This window comes from Haliotis cracherodii, unplaced genomic scaffold, assembly GCF_022045235.1.
Source record: "Haliotis cracherodii isolate W230 unplaced genomic scaffold, xgHalCrac1.p SCAF_4, whole genome shotgun sequence".
In the NCBI taxonomy this organism is placed as follows: domain Eukaryota; kingdom Metazoa; phylum Mollusca; class Gastropoda; order Lepetellida; family Haliotidae; genus Haliotis; species Haliotis cracherodii.
The window spans coordinates 61,567,659-61,590,497 of record NW_027266297.1 but is presented as its reverse complement, the minus strand read 5'-3'; the positions used below and the strand labels follow the sequence as shown (position 1 = coordinate 61,590,497).

At 40.5% G+C, this 22,839-nt stretch overlaps 3 protein-coding genes and 1 long non-coding RNA gene across 4 annotated transcripts in view; all 4 read right to left on the bottom strand.

Annotated features, from left to right (window-relative positions):
• The window catches only part of LOC139479737 (uncharacterized), a 132,948-nt gene that overhangs the window by 70,707 nt on the left and 39,402 nt on the right, over nt 1–22,839 (bottom strand). The window lies entirely within an intron of this gene.
• LOC139479753 (uncharacterized) lies at nt 259–1,226 on the bottom strand. Its single transcript, XR_011654361.1, has 3 exons — nt 1,105–1,226; nt 679–810; nt 259–384 (listed from the first exon to the last, which is right to left on the bottom strand). It is a non-coding gene; the product is annotated as an uncharacterized lncRNA (long non-coding RNA).
• On the bottom strand, nt 1,719–12,660 carry LOC139478320 (multiple epidermal growth factor-like domains protein 11). Its single transcript, XM_071260746.1, has 7 exons — nt 12,516–12,660; nt 8,409–8,549; nt 7,971–8,108; nt 7,335–7,466; nt 5,843–5,977; nt 2,186–2,326; nt 1,719–1,879 (listed from the first exon to the last, which is right to left on the bottom strand). The coding sequence occupies exons 1-7, from the start codon at nt 12,658–12,660 to the stop codon at nt 1,719–1,721; spliced, it is 993 nt and encodes a 330-aa protein (XP_071116847.1).
• Nucleotides 15,000–22,839, bottom strand: part of LOC139478318 (multiple epidermal growth factor-like domains protein 11) — a 34,377-nt gene continuing 26,537 nt past the window's right edge. The window contains exons 9-16 of the mRNA XM_071260743.1: nt 21,144–21,284; nt 20,674–20,811; nt 20,032–20,163; nt 18,498–18,632; nt 16,483–16,623; nt 16,017–16,154; nt 15,379–15,510; nt 15,000–15,052 (exon numbers count right to left, since the gene is read on the bottom strand). Coding sequence (XP_071116844.1) covers nt 15,000–15,052; nt 15,379–15,510; nt 16,017–16,154; nt 16,483–16,623; nt 18,498–18,632; nt 20,032–20,163; nt 20,674–20,811; nt 21,144–21,284 — 1,010 coding nt within the window. The remainder of the gene's footprint in view (nt 15,053–15,378; nt 15,511–16,016; nt 16,155–16,482; nt 16,624–18,497; nt 18,633–20,031; nt 20,164–20,673; nt 20,812–21,143; nt 21,285–22,839) is intronic.

Here is a 22,839-nt window from a genome sequence, read left to right as displayed (position 1 = left end):
TGAAACTATATTAAAACCCGTTTTAGGAAGCGAACTGTGTGTTTTGGTGTAAGGGCATGGAAACTTCAGTGATCATGTGCAATAATCCAAAGCAGATCGAGAAAAACGCGAGACTGACAAAAGATCAGCACTATGCTACAATGACCAAAACGCTGACATGACATGACTTAAAGCTATTTGTTGTAACGTAACATTCATATTTTAAAACTAATTACAGCAACAAACATGTGCGTATTTTACTATCCCACCCACCTAAATGACACCTGTCTCCCCTCCAGCCGTCACGACACAGACATGTCCCGTCCGTTCCGCTGCATCCGCCATCCAGACATCCTTCACTGCAGTTTTCCCTACACCCCGGGCCGTACGTTTCATTCGTGCAGGCTGAAGACATGCACAAAATGTTATATTTCTCTAAATAGTTAATGAAACTATATTAAAACCCGTTTTGGGAAGCGATCTGTGTGTTTTGGTGTAAGGGCATGGAAACTTCAGTGATGATGTGCAATAATCCAAAGCAGATCGAGAAAAACGCGAGACTGACAAAAGATCAGCACTATGCTACAATGACCAAAACGCTGACATGACATGACTTAAAGCTATTTGTTGTAACGTAACATTCATATTTTAAAACTAATTACAGCAACAAACATGTGCGTATTTTACTATCCCACCCACCTAAATGGCACCTGTCTCCCCTCCAGCCGTCACGACACAGACATGTCCCGTCCGTCCCGCTGCATTCGCCATCCAGACATCCTTCACTGCAGTTTTCCCTACATCCCGGGCCGTACGTTTCATTCGTGCAGGCTGGAGACATGCACAAAATGTTATATTTCTCTATATAGTTAATGAAACTATATTAAAACCCGTTTTAGGAAACGAACTGTGCGTTTCGGTGTAAGGGCATGGAAACTTCAGTGATCATGTGCAATAATCCAAAGCAGATCGAGAAAAACGCGAGACTGACAAAAGATCAGCACTATGCTACAATGACCAAAACGCTGACATGACATGAGTTAAAGCTATTAGTTGTAACGTAACATTCATATTTTAAAACTGATTACAGCAACAAACATGTGCGTATTTTACTATCCCACCCACCTAAATGGCACCTGTCTCCCCTCCAGCCGTCACGACACAGACATGTCCCGTCCGTCCCGCTGCATCCGCCATCCAGACATCCTTCACTGCATTCTTCCCAACACCCCGGGCCGTACGTTTCATTCGTGCAGGCTGAAGACATGCATATAGAATTTGTAACTATAGACCATTACAGCTTTGTACTGAGTAGATACATGTTCGCTAATCAAGTTTAATCATGCATGTACACAAGAGAATGCATATTTATACTCGTGTCCATGTGATAAGAAAGTGAAAGGTTTATGCATGTCGATACATTTTCAATTTTTACCGATTGCTATGCAGAGGTGTTCCAGAGAAAATGTATTCTCAATGTTGTTATTTAAGCAGCCTTGCACGTCTATCGACATGTCAAAGACGAAAGTGAAGAGGCACTGAACAACTGTAGAGTTATTAAGTTTCAAACTTTAATCTTTCTGAAAATCAATTTTATGAAGATCACATTTAATTTATGACAAAATACTGGTACACATTGTTTTATTGTAAACGCTTTTGTACTGCCATCACACCTCTCTCCCATAGAATATAACACATTCATACACACAATTACGTCAAGTATTATTTCATAAAATGCATTATATCAACGTCAGTATCTGACCTTGATCGCATTGTGATCCTTGGAATCCTTGAACACAGCCTTGAGAACACTCGCCGTTTACATTGCTGCATACACCGCTGTCGCAGTTGCTGTTGCATTGAGAGCTGCAGCGATCGCCAAAAGTACCGTTAGGGCACTCTGAAACAATAAAGAACACGGAGATTCATCTGTAAACATCAAACTTTCCGGGGAAATACTTGAAATATTAATTTCCAGCATGAACTTCTCCATTCAATGTATACACGTGTATCCAATCATTCCATCCTACAGGTATTTCTTATATTTGTGTTATTTGATGGAAATGAAATGCATCACATCTGGATGACACATTGTGCAGCACATTCCGCGTGCAGAGCGTGCATCATGAACTGCATAATGCAGTGAACATGAATACAGTATTGGTTGTGTCACTACAGTACTCTCAACGATTACTTAAGGACTTACTTTCTGTACATTTGTCACCGAGCCATCCGTGCCCACAGCCACCTTCACAGAACCCTGTTACAGGAGAACATTTCTTCTGGTCTCTGCAGCCATTACTACATGCGTTCTTGCAGGATTCACCATAAAATCCCTGTGTACATTCTGAAACACAATTGTGACATTCCTTACCATGGATAATATGTTTCGTTTCTATTCTGGATAAATTTATGAGATTTGAATGCCTACACACATGACGTTAGTTTGTAATTTGTGTTATGCTGTAGCTGTCGTGTGTCATCGTGTGGTGAACAACAGAAGGGGTGACACAGAACACTGACTCCGAGCCGACCAGTCCTTGTTTGAGGCCCTTAATGCCGAGCTCCAGACAAGGTAACAACAAGTACCATCTTTAAACGTCTGTTGGTATGACGCGACCAGGGATCGAACTCCCGACCTTCCGCTCTACGGGCGGATGCTCTAGATACACCACTAGACCACGGAGTCGGTCGCACATATAACATTGTCACGTCACACTATATAATATGGCTTGATATGCAGTTTGCCAAGAATTTATCTCTGATGGCATTAAGCATTGGGGACCTGCCGGTTTAAAGGATCTGCAAACGGCAATGCACATTTCTAGAATCCATTTGTCGTGTGATCGAATCACAGATTTACCCTGGTTATGATCTTAACGTGGATTGTTTAATCCAAAATCTTGTTCGTGGATTTGGCGATATTGCAAAATGGTCAGAACCTGTATCACTTCGCGTTTTCCTTGCACCTTTAGTTGTAACCACATGATAGTACTGTAATATATTGTTCATGGTGGGGTAAAAACAAACTCACCAGTTTCCTCATCTTTCAAAATTATCAATTCATTTGATGAAGAAAATATCTTTCAGAAGGAAAACTAAGTTTTCATGGATAGATGACTGGGGAAGATCTTATGGAGGATATAAATGTACAAATGTGTATATGGCTCAGCATCTGCAATCAGTACACTCAGTTGCAATATAAGTATTATTCATCTCATCGGGTAAACATTTCCTTTTCGAAACCATAGTTAATCGTATTGTGATATAAGTAAACATTTCTGGTGACCATTTATTCTGTCACATATTTAGTATCAGCACAAATGTGAGTTCAAGTCAGTAATTGCATGCGTGTGCATGTTACTGTAATTATAGCTTGGTCACTACAGATGGTATCCTACCGGAGAACACTGGCCGCGTCATACCAAAAGACAATGAACGATGACGCTCGGCATTAACGGGATGACACAGGACTGGTCGGCTTGGAGTCAGTAAACTGTGTCTGAGTGAAGTATCCATGTTAAACTGCGGCATGGTATCTCAGTGGGCTGGCACTTTATACCCGGTATTAGTCATGACAAGTACAAACAGCCAGCTATTGATATTGAGTATTTCACGTTGGACTTTTAACATCTATACACAGTTTGGGGATAAGGCATTTTGGGATGACTTAGGCACAACTTACAAAATGTTATACTCTGAACAAGATGTTTTGGACATTAATCTAGACATTGGACGAAACATATTGATATTCCAGAGTAACATAAACAATCTGCATCTAACCTTGGGGAAGAATTGATGTGAAGTTCTCGCATACCTAAATCTTCAGGTTCTGACAGGTTCACTGCGGAATGTTTTTGAATTAATGAAGACCAAAAAATCTTGATGTCTGGCAAATACATTCATACCAATTTACTGGCCTTTTGAAAAAGCTTCAGACACGATCGATGGGAACTGTATTGAAACAAACTCTAACTTTCGTTCACTTTGGGAATTCAATAAAATATGTATGACTGTATTTAATCAAGTGTCTTTTGCTTTGAACCTCTTGTTTGTGTTATTTTCAGGGTTTGTCGTCAGAGGGACCTACTCTGACATTAAGTTCTCGCTAAAATGAAACGTAATGAAGCCGAAATTAAGGCAATCACTGATGGTGATATTAAATACATCTTTAATCTGTTTGCTAACGATACCGCTTGTTCACGAGAAGGTAAGGAACGCTGCCCACAAACAGTGCTACAAGTCTTTTCTGCCCGTTTTTCGGGATTTAAAGTAAATATTGATAAAGCTATAATTACTTGGATAGGCTCAATAACATATTCAATAACGAACCTGTGTCAGAAATGGAGACTTAACTTGGATCAGAAAACATTAGAATTACTTGGGATAATATTTAACTTGACACGATTGAACTTAATGATAAAGATACTCTCAGAAAATGTGAGATTCTTATGTCCATCTTGTTAGCGCGCAACCTCACGACTTAAGACAGAAACTGTATATTAAAATCACTTATTATTCCAAAACTAAAACATCTTGTTTTCGTCTATCCCGAACACACCAGATACACGTATAGAAGAATTTCAATGTAAATGTTTCAGATTTATATGGGGAAATAAACCGGAAAATGTGATTTGAGATAAACACATCAAAGATCGAGATTTAAATATGCCGAACTTGAAACAGAGTCGAACGATTCCGACTATATCACGAGAATGTGTTCATGAATCACTTTCAAATAGTGATAATGCCAGATGTGAAAGGACAATCTATCAAAACTGGGCTATTACCCAACCTGAAATGGGAAAGGCGCACATTATGTGAATGACCTGCTCCAGGCATGAGGACAGTTATTATCATATGATAGATGTGTTAGTAAGTGGAATGAAAAAGCAAATTATTTAGAACACAGAGGGAGAATCAATCAAGCTCAATAAAACCATTTACGGGTTAACAGTAAACACATAACAATGTCTATACAAACTGCTGTTGTAGAAGATGTAACGTCATGGCGGGTCAACGGTAAACACATAACATTGTCTATACACACTGCTGTGGTAGAAGCTGTAACGTCATGGCGGGTTAACGGTAAACACATAACATTGTCTATACACACTGCTGTTGCAGAAGCTGTTACGTCATGGCGGGTTTACGGTTAACACATAGCATTGTCTATACACACCGCTGTTGCAGAAGCTGTAACGTCAAGGCGGGTCAACGGTAAACACATAGCATTGTCTATACACACTGCTGTTGCAGAAGCTGTAACGTCAAGTCGGGTTAACGGCACTAACACTCATCTTACATTTCATAAAATGTGTTCAAATGAAAATTACCAATCATCAGCCCAATTGCTTACTTCCAAATGTAATTGAAAATTGTTATTGAATAAGTAGAGACAGAACATGACAAAAAGCGATACCGTTTTTCGTTTTCGATCTGGAAACCTTGTTCAGTGTCCAATTCTACTGAAGAACATGATGCCGAGCACTTTCCACGTAGCATTCATCTTTATATTTCCATACAAAACATCATTAAACATGTTCCAACACATTCTATCCATCTTCACAGCATGTTCTAATTCCAAATACGTATACGTCATATAATGGAAACAGAATTGAGAAAGAAGCCGAGACAATGAAACGGCTGCCGGATTTCGTTTGTGATCTGGAATCCGTATTCAGTGTTTCTTTTTTCTTAAAATAAAATATGCAAATTTAGATGTTTATTGTTGAGAAAGAAAAGCGTCCATACCATAAAAAAACATCAAAATTTATTGAATCCAAAACGTAAAAGTGCCCTGTAAATCTAGCAATAAACATTGGAAGGGTGACTGACCTCAGCTACCCGCGGTATTTATTACCTTGCTGACATGATTCTCCCGTCCACCCTGACTGGCAGCTGAAGCACAACCCGGTCGACCTTCCGCACCTTGTACCTGTACAGTTCGGACTGCAAGACACTGCACAGCCGGGGCCATAGAATCCTGGCTCACAGTCTGGAGACATTGAGGTACACTGTGTTAGGTTAAGTGTATCAGACACTGATATAATTACAGACAGACAGACAGACAGACAGACAGATATTCTTTTTAAGTCTCAACTTTTGCATACATTTACATTAACAGGACACATGACATATAATGTTGTCATGCACTAGCATTAGCTTATGGAATTATGATAGACTATTATCAATCAGATATAAATACAACGATATCCGAGCTGCACATACTGTCATGTCCATCATAATGCTTTTTCAGCATTATAAGGCCCTGGATGCTTTAACTCTAAAAATATATAACCTTTAAACAAGGGGCGTAAGAACTCTTTGATATCTTCGTAGAGAGAGCTCATGCTCAATGGTACGTCAAAAGTTGTGACATTTACACAGCAAACGTTAAGACTTCATCCCTCTTGTCATACAGTTTTGTGGATAGTTTCCTTGTCACTCGGAATGTTTATGCATACATCAGATGAGCTGGTGTCACTGGTGTCTTCTATTTCTAGTTCAGATGGGTAAATCAGCGGTACGGAATTGGCTATTAGGGTAGAATGGAATTATCTCAGATCAACGATATCCCCGATATAAACTCCTTTGTCAAATTCACGTGCTTTGATTGTGCCAATACGAGCAGAAATTGTGATTCATTAGCCTAAAGAAACACATCAACAAGGAGAAGTATGGAATCTGTAGAGCAACAAATGGTACCTCTGAGAATATCCAAAATTTCACATATTCTCGGTTAACAGTTGCTTTCATTTTTTTGACAAATTGCACCGGACCTTTAGAAGTAGAGATGCACCCGTTTCTCTGATTTCCAGATATGTATACTTTTATAGAAATGTGATGATTTAGAAAATGTTTAGAATCATATAGTTTAATAATCACAGAACATGAGACAAATGTTCATTATATATATCTATTTCGTTAATGTTTGTTTGTTGTTTACGCCGCATTCAGCAATATTCCTGCTATATGGCGGCGGTCTGTCAATAATCTGGACCAGATAATCCAGTGATTGACATCACGCAATAGGGATTGATGTCATGCATCAACCAAGTAAGCGAGCCTAACCACCCGATCATTTTAGTCGGCTCCTACGACAAGCATAGGTTGCTGAAGACCTATTCTAACCCAGATCTTCACGGGAATACAGTTAATGAAACTCTATCAAAGATGATGTATAATAATCCAAAGCAGATCGAGCGAAACGCGAGACTGACAAAAGTTCAGCACTATGCTACAATGACCAAAAGGCTGACATGACATGAGTGAAGGCTATTGGTTGTAACGTTTTTTTTATCTTAGAACATATTACAATAACAAACACGTGCGTATTTTCCTATCCCACCCACCTAAATGGCACCTGTCTCCCCTCCAGCCGTCACGACACTGACATGTGCCGTCCGTCCCGTTGCATACACCATCCAGACATCCTTCGCTGCAGTTTTCCCTACATACCAGGCCGTACGTTTCATTCGTGCAGGCTGAAGACATGTATATAGAATTTGTAACGATAGACCATTATAGCGTTGTACTGAGTAGCCACATGTACGGTAATCAAGTTTAATCATGCACGTACACAATATAATGCGTATATATACTCGTGTCCATGTGATTAGAGAGTGAAAGGTTTATGTATTTCGATACATTTTCATTTTTCCGATTGCGATGCAGTGGTGTTCCAAAGAGATTTATACTCAGTGTTGTTATCTAAGCGGCTTTGCACGTCTATCGACACGTCAAAGACGAAAGTGAAGAGACACTGAACAACTGTAGAGTTATTAAGTTTCAAACATTAATCTTTCGGAAAAACAATTTCATTAAGATCACATATAATTTAGGACAAAATACTGGGACACATTGTTTTATTGTAAACGCTTTTATTCTGCCTTCACTCCTCTCTCCCCTGTGGAATATAACACATTAATACAAACAATTAAGTCAAGTGTTACTTCCTAAAATGCATTCCATCCACATCAGTATCTGACCTTGATCGCATTGTGATCCTTGGAATCCTGGAACACAACCTTGAGAACACTCGCCGTTTACATTGCTGCATACACCGCTGTCGCAGTTGTTGTTGCATTGAGAGCTACAGCGATCGCCAAAAGTACCGTTAGGGCACTCTGAAACAGTAAAGAAACGGAGATTCATCTGTAAACATCAAACTTTCCGGGGACAAACTTGAAATATCAATTTCCAGCATGAACTTCTCCTTTCCAACCTACAGGTATTTCTCATATTTGTGTTATTTGATCGAAATGTCTAATTTTGTTTTGCAAATGCATATTAATCACATCTGGATGACACATTGTGCAGCACATTCCGCGTGCAGAGCGTGCATCATGAGCTGCATAATGCAGTGAACATGAATGCAGTATTGGTTGTGTCACTACAGTACTCTCAACGATTACTTAAGTACTTACTTTCTGTACATTTGTCACCGAGCCATCCGTGCCCACAGCCACCTTCACAGAACCCTGTTACAGGAGAACATTTCTTCTTGTCTCTGCAACCAACACTACATGTGTGTTTGCAAGATTCACCATAAAATCCCTGTGTACATTCTGAAAGTCAAACACAATTGTGGCATTACTTACCATGGATAATATGTTTCGTTTCTATTCTTGATAAATTGATGAAATTTGAATGCCTACACACATGGCGTTGGCTTGTAATTAGTTTGATGTTGTAGCTGCCGTGTGTCATTGTGTGCTGAAAAACAGAAGGTGTGACACACAACACTGACTCCGAGCCGAGCAGTCCTTGTTTTAGGCCCTTAATGCCGAGCTCCAGACAAGGTAACAACAAGTACCATCTTTAAACGTCTTTTGGTATGACGCGGCCGGCCGGGATCGAACTCCCGACCTTCCGCTCTCCGGGCGGACGTTCTAGATATATCACTAGACCACGGAGGCGGTCGCACATATCACATGAATTTATTTGATAAAGAAAATATCTTTCAGAAGGAAAACTAAGTTTTCATGGATAGATAACTGGGGAAGATCGGATGAAGGATATAAATGTGCAAATGTGTGTATGGCTCAGCATCTGCAATCAGTACACGCAGTTACAATATAAGTATTATTCATCTCATCGGGTAAACATTTCCTTTTCGAAACCATAGTTATAGGTTTTTGATATCAGTAAACATTTCTGGTGACCATTTATACTGTCACATATTTAGTATCAGTACAATTGTTAGTTCAAGTCGGTAATTTTTTTTGCATGTGTGTGCATGTTACTGTAATTATTGCTTGGTCACTACAGGTGGTATCCTACCGGAGAACATTGGCCGCGTCATACCAAATGAGATGGCGCTCGGCATTAACGGCATGACACAGGACTGGTCGGCTTGGAATCAGTAAACTGTGTCTGAGTGAAGTTTCCATGTTAAACGTCGGCATGGTATCTCAGTGGGCTGGCACTTTATACCCGGTATTAGTCCGGACAAGTACAAACAGCTAGCTATTAATATTGAGTATTTCACGCAAAAGAGTCAACATCACGTTTTCCCTTCCACCTACACACCAGCGGGTTTACCAGTGGGACACCAGTGGGTAACCACAAATATAATAACATTTCTAGCATCAAAGGTTCAGGAAAAGACGTTTACTGACTATACTGTATGTGAAATGTTGGACTTCTAATATCTTTATACAATTTGGGGATAGGACATTTCAGCCAGACTTAGACAAAGCGTACACAACATTATACTCTAAACATGACGTTTCGGACATTAATCTAGAAATTGTACTAAAACATATTGATATTCCAGAGTAACATAAACAATCTGCATCTGACCTTGATGGAGGATTGACTTGAAGTTCTGGCAAACCTAAATCTTCAGGTTCTGACAGGATCATTGAGGAATGTTTGTTTTTTTAATGAATGAAACCCAAAAGGCTTTATGTCTGATAAATATACTGAACCGCAAAAGAAACATCACCATGGATAGATATATGAGAAACCTTATTTGTCCAAACACTGTAAACATACTTGGAGACATATTAAAAAGATCAAACCTGGCAAAACTTATCATCAAATTTGGAAATAAAGTGTCAAATGTTCTTAAAGTGAAACACAACATTAGTCTCTGAGAAAGTGGCATCACAAGTCTGTATCTCGTGTGTCCGCCATGTTCATCGATGACTGCCGTGCAACATTTATATATGGAACGGATGAAGCGGTTGATGAAGGCCAAAGGCGCTTGAGCCCACACTTGAGGAACGCCTGACGCAGTTCAGCTGCAGTTGTCGGCCTTGGTCGGACGTCATTCAGCCGTCTTTGAATCTCGTCCAACGGGTGCTCAGTGGGATTTAAATCGGGACTGGGGACAGGCCACTGCGTGGTTCTGATGCCATTCTGCTGGAGTAGGTCTCTTGTTGCCCTAGCAGTGTGGGCACGGGCGTTATCATGCTGAAACTCTTGGTTGCGGCGACGTGCCAAAAAAGGTCTGGCGTGTGGTCTCAAGACTTGATCAATGTACGGAGCTGCTGTGACATCATTGCCTCTCCCTGGACAGATGTTCTTGAAGACGACAGGGCGGACACTCTGTGCAAGACCAATTCCACCCAACACCATGATACCCGGGCCACCCAACGAGTCTCTCTCAACAACACAAGCATCCAAATACCGTTTCCCACGGCGTCGCCAGGCACCATCTGCTGTTGAGATACAGTAACGGCTCTCGTCTGAGAAGAGGACTTTTCTTCACTGCTGGTGGCGCCAAATCTGGTGCTGTGTTGCCCACTGAAGACGGTCCCGGCGATGACATGGTGTCAGAATGGGTCATCGGTGTGGCCTGTGACAGTGGAGGTGTCTGGTCGTCAATTGTCGACGCACGGTGTCCGCACTTATGTGCCGCTGGTGTGTCCCCATGGTCTGTCGAACAGTTTCCGCAGCAGTAACAAAGCGATCTTGAAGATGCAGTAGCACAATCTGACAATCCTGACGTCGGGTGGTGACCCTTGTCCTTCCACTACGTGGTCAGCCATCTGTAGGGCTGGTGGTCTGGTACCGTTGGTGGAGCCTGTATATGGTCTTTACGTGGACTTGAAATGCATTGGCTACTTGCTGGGTGGTTCTTCTAGCTTGCAATCGTCCAAGGACCTGGTGTCGCTGATTTCATGTCAATCTTGGCATGTGGTAGCAATTCGATAACGAATGAATATTATCCGATCTAGGTTGGTTTTCATAGGCCAAGAAATGGGGGAACACATGTGCTTTTCAATTTGCAAGGAACTCACGTCCATTGGGTTACCATGGTCGTTGAGGTGGTGCGTTTGGGGGATTGGTTTATTTGTCATCTGTTTTTTTTTTTTATCAACAAATTTCATTTTTCCGGACAAGGTAATGTTAACTTTTAGAAACGTTGACAAAAACTACCCAGATATTTCAATGACAACTTTTCATGCAATGTTACTTGGGGTGACGTTTCTTTTGCGGTTCAGTATACATTCATACCAACTCCTAGCCTTTTGGAAAAACTTTAGACGCGTTCGATGGGACCTGTATTGAAACAAACGCTCACTTTCGTTCATTTTGGCTATTCAATTAAATATTGATGACCGTATGTTGTGAAGATATTTAAGTAAGTGTCCGTGCAAATGGCTTTGGATCTCCGGCTTGTGTTATTTTCAGGAGTTGTCGTCAAATCGACCCACTCTCACCTGAAATTCTCATTATAATGATACGTAATGATGCTGAAATAAAGGGGAATCACTGTTGGTAATATGGAATACCTCTTAAATCAGTTTGTTAACGATACTACTAATAAACTAGATGGTAAGGAACGCTGCCCACATACAATTGGCCGTCTCGCGAGATTGAAAGTAAATATTGATAAAGCTATAATTATTTGGATAGGCTCGATAACATATTCAGTGACGAACCTGTGTCAGAAATAGAGACTTAACTTGGACCTGAAAACATTTAAATTCCTTGGGATAATATTTAACCTTGATCTTGACATGATTAAACTAAATACTAAAGGTACTCTCCGAAAATGTGAGATTCTTATGTCCATCTAGTAAGCGCACAACCTCGTGCCTTTAGACAGAAACTGCATATTAAAATCACTTATTATTCTAAAACTAAAACATCTTGTTCTACTGAACAACATCATGCCGAGCCCGCCACTTTCCACATAGCATTCATCTTTATATTTCTATACCATCACTTGCATATAAAACATCATTAGATATGATCTAACACATGCTATCAATCTTCACCGAATGTTCTAATTCGAAAAAACGTATACGGAAACTGAATTGAGAAAGAAGCTGAGATAGAAGACTGCAATGAAACCGCTGCCGGATTTCGTTTGTGATCTGGATTCTTATTCAATGTTGCCTTTTTCTTCAAATAAAATATAAAAATGTGGATGTTTATTGTTGAGAAATAGAAGAGTCCATATCATATGTACATGAAAAAAATGATCAAAATTTATTGAATCCAAAATGTACAAATGCCCTGTAAATCTGATAATAAACATTGAAAGGGTGACCACAGCTATCCGCGGTATTGATTACCTTGCTGGCATGTTTCTCCCGTCCACCCTGACTGGCAGCTGGAGCACAACCCGGTCGACCTTCCGCACCTGGTACCTGCACAGTTCGGACTGCAAGACACTGCACAGCCGGGGCCATAGAATCCTGGCTCACAGTCTGGAGACATTGAGGTACACTGTATCAGACACTGGGATAATTACAGACAGACAGACAGACAGATATTCTTTTTGACATATAACATATACTATTGTACATGAGCAATTTCTTATGGAATTATGATAGACTATTATTAATCAGATATAAATACAACGATATACGAGTGGACATACTGTCATGTCCATCATAACGCTTTATAAAGCTTAATAAGGCCAGGGATGCTTTAACTCTAAAATTAGATGACCTTTAAGCAAGGGGCGTATGCGCTCTTTGATATCTCCGTTGAGAGCTGATGCTCAATGGTACGTCAAATGTTGTGATATTTACACAGCAAACGTTAAGACTGCAGCTGCTGGAATATTGTTTCCCATCCCTCTTGTTATACAGTCTTGTGGATAGTTTCTTTGTCACTCGGAAGGTTTATGCATAGATCAGCTGGTGTCACTGGTGTCTGCTATTTCTAGTTCAAGAGTGTAAATCAATAGTATGGAATTGTCTATTTGGGCAGAATGGAATTATCTCTGATCAACGATATCCCCGACATAAACTTCTTTATCAAATTCACGTGTTTTGATTGTGCCAATACGAGCAGAAATTTAGATTTATAAGCCAAACGAAACGCATCAACAAGGAGGAGTATGGAATCTATCGAGCAACAAATGGTATCCCTGAGAATATCCAACATTTCACATATTCTCTGTAAACTTCAGTTAACAGTTGCTTTGAATTTTGACAAATTGTACAGAACCTTTAGATACAGAGATGTACCCTTTTCTCTGATTTCCAGAAATGTTTACTTTTATAGAAATGTGATGGTTTAGAAAAATGTTTAGCAACATATAGTTTAATAATCACAGAACATGAGACAAAATGTTCATTATATATATATATATATATATATATATATATATATAGTTAATGTTTGTTTGTGGCTTAACGCCACACTCAGCAATAGTCCAGCTATATGGCGCCGGTCTGTCAATAATGAGTCTGGACCACACAATCCAGTGATTGACACCATGAGTATCGAGCCACGCAATTGGGATCGATGTCATGCATCAACCACGTGAGTCTGACCACCCGATCCCCAAGCATGGGTTGCTGAAGACCTATTCTAACCCGGATCTTCATGGGTCTATAGTTAATGATACTATATCAAAACTCGGAGCATCTTTAGAATACAGTACCACAACTTCTCGTGAGGACGATCTCTGCCGTTGGTCACATGTCTCAAGACAAGCAACCAGTTTATTGTGAGATTACGTCGGACTCGAAACCGTGACCTTCGGATTGTTAGCCTGACAGCTAAGGGACTGAGCTACGTCCACACTGTTAAACTTAGTGCAAATTTACCTAGTCAAGCCTAAGACGTTACGGAACTGAACGAAAAGGGTCGAATAGGTGACGAACACTTACGAAGGTTACGGGTAGGCATGGTGTCTCGCGACTTTAGTCTACGGTCACTTACGAATGATCCCGATGCCATTTGGCACACTCGTCCCATTCCGTAATCTACAAGATACCGAGTTGTGGGGAATGAGCCGATATGCCGTGAACTGACAACGGCTTCAGACGTCGAACTCGCTAGTACGCATAATTTATATGGTATATAATAATTCGTCGGGTGATATTGTGACAGAAAAGTGTGGTAGGGAACACTGTAAGGATGGTGTGGATAATAGTAAGGAACAATGGAGGAATAAGCATGACTAGTGACGACACAACCTAGAGTTCGCTTTTGAATCAATACTGAAAAAATGTAGCCGGTGAAAGTGGTTTGTGTGAATGTTCCAGGACAGTTTGTGTGAAGAATATTACGAGCCGCTATATAATCTATAATAGCCACTAAACGAGTACCTAACCCTAATGATCGTGAAGGGATGATTGATCGTAAAGGGAATCCAAGGGTTAAGGATAGACTTCGGGTAATCTAATAGCCACTAAACTGGTTCCTAACCCTAATGATCGTAAAGGGGGTAATTGATCGTAAAGGGGATCCAAGGGCTAAGGATAGAGAATTCGGGGTAACCTTCCCTAAAACTGGCGACATTTGGATGTGTTCAGCGCCAATATAATATCCCTAATAAACTGCATTCTTGTGCATAATAATGAAAATTAATGAACCGAAGAAATAATATATGTATATAAGTTCCCATTTATAACCATTTTATGCACTTCAATTACGAGAAAAACGAAATAAAAAATATATAAAAAATAAAAGTGCTTTCGTAAACTAGCGCTTGCTCTCAAATGCGCCGCCGCAGACTATAATTAGTAAACAAATACTCAAAACTCTCAACACCGCAGGGCGTATTCAATGACATTGCGTGTAGAGACACTGGGAGGACCTTATGCACACTCGATGACCCCTGACGTCACTGGGCATTGTTTCGCCGGTGTGACTGGCAACAAAATACTACAAATTACGTCATAGGGTATGATCACGTGTTTGAAAAGTTTGTGGTACTGTATTCTAAAGATAGGCCCAAAACTCGATAAAGGAAACGAACTGTATGTTTCAGTGCCCCAAGGGCATGGGGACTTCAGCGATGCTGTGCAATAATCCAAAGCAGATCGAGAGAAACGAGAGACTAACAAAAGATTAGCACTATGCCACAATGACCAAAACGCTGACATGACATGAGTTTAGGCTATTGGTTGTAACATAACATTCATATTTTTGAACCAATTGCAATAACAAACGCGCGTATGTTAGAATCCCACCCACCTAAATGGCACATGTCTCCCCTCCAGCCGTCACGACACTGACACGTGCCGTCCGTCCCGTTGCATTCGCCATCCAGACATCCTTCACTGCAGTTTTCCCTACATCCAAGGCCGTACGTTTCATTCGTGCAGGCTGAAGACATGTACATAGAATTTGTAACTATAGTCCATTACAGCGTTGTATTGAGTAGGTACATGTTCGCTAATCAAGTTTAATCATGCCTGTACACAATATAATGCGTTTTTATACTCGTGTCCAAGTGTTTAGAAAGTGAAAGGTTTATGTATGTCGATATATTTTCATTTTTCCCGATTGCGATGCAGAGGTGTTCCAGAGAAAATATATTCTCAGTGTTGTTATCTAAGCGACCTTGCACGTCTATCGACACGTCAAAGACGAAAGTGAAGAGACACTGAACAACTGTATTGTTATCAAGTTTCAAACTTTAATCTTTCGGAAAAACAATTTCATCAAGATCACATATAATTTATGACAAAATACTGGTACTCATTGTTTTATCGTTAACTGTATTGTACTGCCATCACACCTCTCTTCCCTGTGGAATATAACACATTCATACACACATTTACGTCAAGTATTACTTCATAAAATGCATTACAGCAACGTCAGTATCTGACCTTGATCGCATTGTGATCCTTGGAATCCTGGAACACAGCCTAGAGAACACTCGCCGTTTACATTGCTGCATACACCGCTGTCACAGTTGCTGTTGCATTGAGAGCTGCAGCGATCGCCAAAAGTACCGTTGGGACACTCTGAAACAATAAAGAATACGGAGATTCATCTGTAAACATCAAACTTTCCGGGGAAATACTTGAAATATTAATTTCCAGCATGAACCTTTCCATTTAATGCATACACGTGTATCAAATCATTCCAACCTACAGGCATTTCTTACATTTGTGTTATTTGATCGAAATGTCTAAATTTGTTTTGCAAATGCATATTAATCACATCTGGATGACACATTGTGCAGCACATTCCGTGTGCAGAGCATGCATCATGAGCTGCATAATGCATGGAATATGAATGCAGTATTGGTTGTGTCACTACAGTACTCTCAACGATTACTTAAGGACTTACTTTCTGTACATTTGTCACCGAGCCATCCGTGCCCACAGCCACCTTCACAGAACCCTGTTACAGGAGAACATCTCTTCTGGTCTCTGCAGCCAACACTACATGTGTACTTGCAGGATTCACCATAAAATCCCTGTGTACATTCTGAAAGTAAAACGCAATTGTGACATTCGTTACCATGGATAATATGCTTGGTTTCTATTCTTGATAAATTTATGAGATTTGAATGCATACACACATGGCGTAAGTTTGTAATTAGTTTGATGTTGTAGCTTCCGTGTGTCATCGCGTGGTTAAAAACAGAAGTGGTGACAAAGTATACTGACTCCGAACCGACCAGTCCATGTTTCAGACTCTTAATTCCGAGCGCCAGACAAATTAACATCAAGCACCATCTTTAAACGTCTTTTGGTATGACGCGGTCGGGGTCGAACTCCCGAACTCTCTGGGCGTAAGCTCTAGATATACCACTACACCACGGAGGCGGTCGCACATATCAGTATCAGTATCAGTACAAATGTTAGTTCAAGACAGTAATTTCATGTGTGTGCATGTTACTGTAATTATAGCTTGGTCACAACAGATGAACACGTCCTTCAGCCGTCTTTGAATCTCGTCCAACGGGTGCTCAGTGGGATTTAAATCGGGACTGAGGACAGGCCACTGCGTGGTTCTGATGCCATTCTGCTGGAGTAGGTCTCTTGTTGCCCTAGCAGTGTGGGCACGGGCGTTATCATGCTGAAACTCTTGGTTGCGGCGACGTGCCAAAAAAGGTCTGGCGTGTGGTCTCAAGACTTGATCAATGTACGGAGCTGCTGTGACAACATTGCCTCTCCCTGGACAGATGTTCTGGAAAACGACAGGGCGGGCACTCCGTGCAAGACCAATTCCACCCCACACCATGATGCTCAGACCACCCAACGAGTCTCCCTCACCAACTCATCAGAATAACGTTCCCAACGGCGTCGCCAAACTCTCTCTCTGCCATCTGCTGTTAAGATACAGTAACGGCTCTCGTCTGAAAAGAAGAGCCTTCTCTACTGCTGCTGGTGCCAATGCTGGTGCTGTGTTGCCCATCTTGCAGATGCTGTCGCACAATCTGACAATCGTGACGTCGGGTGGTGACCCTTGTCCTTCCACTGCGTGGTTGGTCATCTTTAGTGATGGTGGTCTGTATATGGTCCTTACATGGACTTGAAATGCATTGGCTTCTTGCCGTGCGGTTTGTCAAGCTTGCAATCTTCCAAGGGCTTGGTGTCGCTGATTTCTTGTCAATAATGGCATGGGGAAGCAATTAAAAAACGAATGAATGTTATCCGATCTGGGAGGATTTGTATGGGGCAAGAAATGGGAGAACGCATGTGCATATCTATTTGCACGGAACTCACGTGGATTGTGTTACCATGGCCGTTGCCCTGGTGCGTTTGGGCGATCGGTTTTATTGTCATCTGCTTTGGAAAAGCCTAGCCTTTTGGAAAAGCTTTAGACACGATCGATGGGACCTGTATTGAAACAAACGCTCACTTTCGTTCACTTTGGTGAATCAATTAAATATAGATGATGGATGTTGTAAAGGTATTTAATCAAGTGTCCTTGCAAATGGCTTTGGATCTCCGGCTTGTGTTATTTTCAGGAGTTGTCGTCAAATCGACCCACTTTCACCGGCAATTCTCGTTATGATAATACGTAATGATGCTGAAATAAAGGGGAATCACTGTTGGTAATATGGAATACCTCGTAAATCAGTTTGTTAGCGATTCTACTTATACACTAGATGGTCAGGAACGCTGCCCACAAACATTTGGCCGTCTCGCGGGATTGAAAGTAATCTGGATTCCTTATTCAGTGTTTCCTTTTTCTTCGATAAAATATACAAAATTGGAGAAGAGTCCATATCATATGTATATACATGAAAAAAAAAAGGATCAAAGTTTATTGAATCCTTAATGTAAAAATGCCCTGTAAATCTGATAATAAACATTGAAAGGGTGACCACAGCTAATCGCGGTATTGATTACCTTGCTGACATGTTTCTCCCGTCCACCCTGACTGGCAGCTGAAGCACAACCCGGTCGACCTTCCGCACCTGGTACCTGCACAGTTCGGACTGCAAGACACTGCACAGCCGGGGCCATAGAATCCTGGCTCACAGTCTGGAGACATTGAGGTACATTGTATTAGGCTAAGTGCATCAGACACTGATATAATTACAGACGAGAGACAGATATTCTTTTTGAGTCTCACCTTTTGCATACATTTGAATTAACAGGACATAGAACATATACTATTGTACACAAGCAATTCCTGATGGAATTATGATAGACTATTATTAATCAGATATAAATACAACGATAAGCGAGCTGCACATACTGTCATGTCCATCATAATACTTTTTTAAGCTTCATAAGGCACTGGATGCTTTAACTCTAAAATTAAATAACCTCTAAGCAAGGGGCGTATGAAGTCTTTAATATCTTCGATGAATCTTCATGCTCAATGGTACGTCAAAAGTTGTGACATTTACACAGCAAACGTTAAGACTGCAGCTGCTGGAATATTGTTTTCTATCCCTCTTGTCATTCAGTCTTGTGGATAGTTTCCTTGTCACTCGGAATATTTATGCATAGATCAGATGAAGCAGTGTCACTGGTGTCTTCTATTTCTAGTTCAGGTGGGTAAATTAATGGTAGGGAATTGGCTATTTGGGCAGAACGGAATTATATCAGATCAACGATATCCACGACATAAACTTCTTGATCAAATTCACGTGTTTTCATTGTGCCAATACGAGCAGAAATTTTGATTCATAAGCCAAAAGAAAACACATCAAAAAGGAGGAGTATGGAATCTATAGGGCACCAAATGGTATCCCTGAGAATATTCAACATTTATCATATTCTCAGTTGACTTCAGTTAACAGTTGCTTTCACTTTTTGACAAATTGCACCGAATTTTTAGAAACAAGGATGTACCCGTTTCTCTAAATTCCACAATTGTTGCATGTGATGGTTTAGAAAAATGTTTAGAAACATATTTTGATAATGACAGAACATGAGACAAAAATTTCATTATATTTCTCTATATAGTTAATGTTTGTTTGTTGCACTCAGCAATATGCCTGCTATATGGCGGCAGACTGTCAATAATCGAGTCTGGACCAGACAACCCAGTGATTGACATCATGAACATCCACAAAGTAGGGATCGATGTCGTGCATCAACCAAGACCATCCGATCCCGTTAGTCGCCTCCTACGACAAGCATGGATTACTGAAGACCTATTTTAACCCGAATCTTCACGGGTATATAGTAAATAAAACTCAAAACCCGTTATAGGAATCGAAATTTGTGTTTCGGTGTAGGGGCATGGGGACTTCAGCGATAATGTGCAATACTCCAAAGCAGGTCAAGGAAACGAGAGACTGACAAATAATGAGCACTATGCTACAATGACCAAAACGCTGACATGGCATGAGTTTAGGCTATTGGTTGTAACGTAACATTCATATTTTAGAACCAATAACAAACACGCGTATTTTACAATCCCACCCACCTATATGACACCTGTCTCCCCTCCAGCCGTCACGACACTGACACGTGCCGTCCGTCCCGTTGCATTCGCCATCCAGACATCCTTCACTGCAGTTTTCACTACATACCAGGCCGTACGTTTCATTCGTGCAGGCTGAAGACATGCACATAGAATTTGTAATGATAGACCATTATAGCGTTGTACTGATTAACCACATGTACGATAATCAAGTTTAATAATGCCTGTACACAATATAATGCGTATTTATATTCGTGCCCATGTGTTTAGAGAGGAAAGGTTTATGTATTTCGACACATTTTCATTTTCCCGATTGCGATGCAGTGGTGTTCCAGAGAAAATATATTCTCAATGTTGATATCTTAGAGGCCTTGCACGTCTATCGACACGTCAAAGACAAAAGTGAAAAGACACTGAAAAACTGTATATTAACTGTTATTAAGTTTAAAACTTTAATCTTTCGGAAAAACAATTTCATCTAGATCACATATAATTTATGACAAAATACTGGTACACATTGTTTTATTGTCAACGCTTTTGTATTGCCATCACTCCTCTCTTCCCTATAGAATATAATACATTCATACACACAATTAAGTCAAGTATCACTTTATATGATGCAATGCATCAACATCAGTATCTGACCTTGATCGCATTGTGATCCTTGGAATCCTGGAACACAGCCTTGAGAACACTCGCCGTTTACATTGTTGCATACACCGCTGTCGCAGTTGCTGTTGCACTGAGAGCTGCAGCGATCGCCAAAAGTACCGTTAGGGCACTCTGAAACAATAAAGTATACGGAGATTCATCTGTAAACATCAAACTTTCCGGGGAAATACTTGAGAAAAAAATCAATTTCCAGCATGAACTTCTCCATTCAATGCATAAACATGTATCCAATCATTCCAACCTACAGGTATTTCTTACATTTGTGTTATTTGATCGAAATGTCTCAATATGTATTGCAAATGCATGTTAATCAAATCTGGATGACACATTGTACAGTACATTCCGCGTGCAGAGCGTGCACCATGAGCTGCATAATGCATGGAATATGAATGCAGTATAAGTTGTGTCACTACAGTACTCTCAACGATTACTTAAGGACTTACTTTCTGTACATTTGTCACCGAGCCATCCGTGCTCACAGCCACCTTCACAGAACCCTGTTACAGGAGAACATCTCTTCTGGTCTTTGCAGCCAACACTGCATATGTACTTGCAGGATTCACCATAAAATCCCTGTGTACACTCTGAAAGTAAAACACAATTGTGGCATTCCTTACCATGGATAATATGCTTGGTTTCTATTCTTGATAAATTTATGAGATTTGAATGCCTACACACATGACATTGGCTTGTTATTAGTTTGATGCTGAAGCTTCCGTGTGTCATCGCGTGGTTAAAAACAAAGGGGTGACACAGTAAACTGATTTCGAGCCGACCAGTCCTTCTTTCAGCCACTTAATGCCCAGAGTTAACAAGCACCATCTTTAAACGTATTTTGGTGTGACGCGGCCGGGATAAAACTCCCGACCTCTCTATCTCCGGGTTGACGCTAGAGATATACCACTGGAACACAGTGGCGGTGTCCTTGCAAATGACAAATCTCAGGCTTGTGAAATTTTCAGGGGTTGTCGTCAAAGGGACCCACACGCCGGAAATTCGAGTAATAATGATCATAATGATGCCGAAATAAAGGGAATTACTGTTGGTAATATTGATTACCTCTTGAGTCAATTTGCTACTGATACTATTTATACACTAGATGGTCAGGAACGCTGCCCACAAACAGCGCTGCAACATCTTTTTGCCCGTTTCTCGAGATCGAAAGAAAATATTGATAAAGCTATAATTATTTGGATAGGCTCGATAACATATTCAAGAACGAACCTGGGTCAGAAATGGAGACCTAACTTGGATCAGAAAATATTTGAATTACTTGGGATAATATTTAACCTAGATCTTGACATAATTGAACCAAAAAATAATGATACTCTCAGAAAATGTGAGACTCCTTCTGGTTAGCACGCAACCTCATGCTTTTAGACAGAAACTGTACATTAAAATCATATATTATTCCAAAACTAAAACATCTTGTTTTCATCTATCCCAAACACAGCAGATACACGTATAGAAGAATTTCAAAACAAAGATGAAGGACCTGGTTTAAATATGCCGAACTTGAAGCAGAGTCGATTGTACGATTTTGACTATATCATGAGTATGTGTTCATGAATCACTTTCAAATAGTGATAATGCCACATGTGCATGGACCCCGTGCTCGTGGGTTTCACCGAAGTGGTAGACGTCTGAGCCCTGCATCACTTCGGGCTTTCCTCCCACATTAAGCCGCCATGCCGCGATATAACTGGAATACTGTTAAAAACGGCGTTAAACCAAATTCACTCACTCACACAACGCAAGGACAATCTATCAAAACTGGGCTACTACCCATCATAAAAAGGAAAAGGGGCACGTCATGTGAATGACCTGCTCCAGGCATGAGGACAGTTATTATCATATAAGAGTAGTAGGTGGAATGAAAAAGCAAACTATTTAGAACACAGAGGGAGAATCAATCAAGCTCCATCAAAACATTGTGTTCCGCAACTAATACTAAATAACCTAAACAGACAAGAAAATCCTGTACAACCTTACAGTTTGACATAACTTCTTTAACAATCAAAGGATAGCCACTATAGATTAATTATTAAATATACTTGTTCTAATCAGTACTGCAGCAAATGGCAACATAATTATGCCAGAAAATGATATGCGAATACAAACATGGCAACTACATAACCA

Excerpts from the sequence above, each read along its gene's own strand:
- LOC139478320 (XM_071260746.1), bottom strand. The coding sequence starts at position 12,660 with ATGTCTCCAGACTGTGAGCCAGGATTCTATGGCCCCGGCTGTGCAGTG. Across the intron at positions 8,109-8,408 it reads CGGTGACAAATGTACAGAAA|AGTGCCCTAACGGTACTTTT; the intron begins GTAAGTACTTAA and ends TTACTGTTTCAG. Across the intron at positions 2,327-5,842 it reads GGGAGAATCATGTCAGCAAG|AATGTACACAGGGATTTTAT; the intron begins GTAATAAATACC and ends ATTGTGTTTCAG.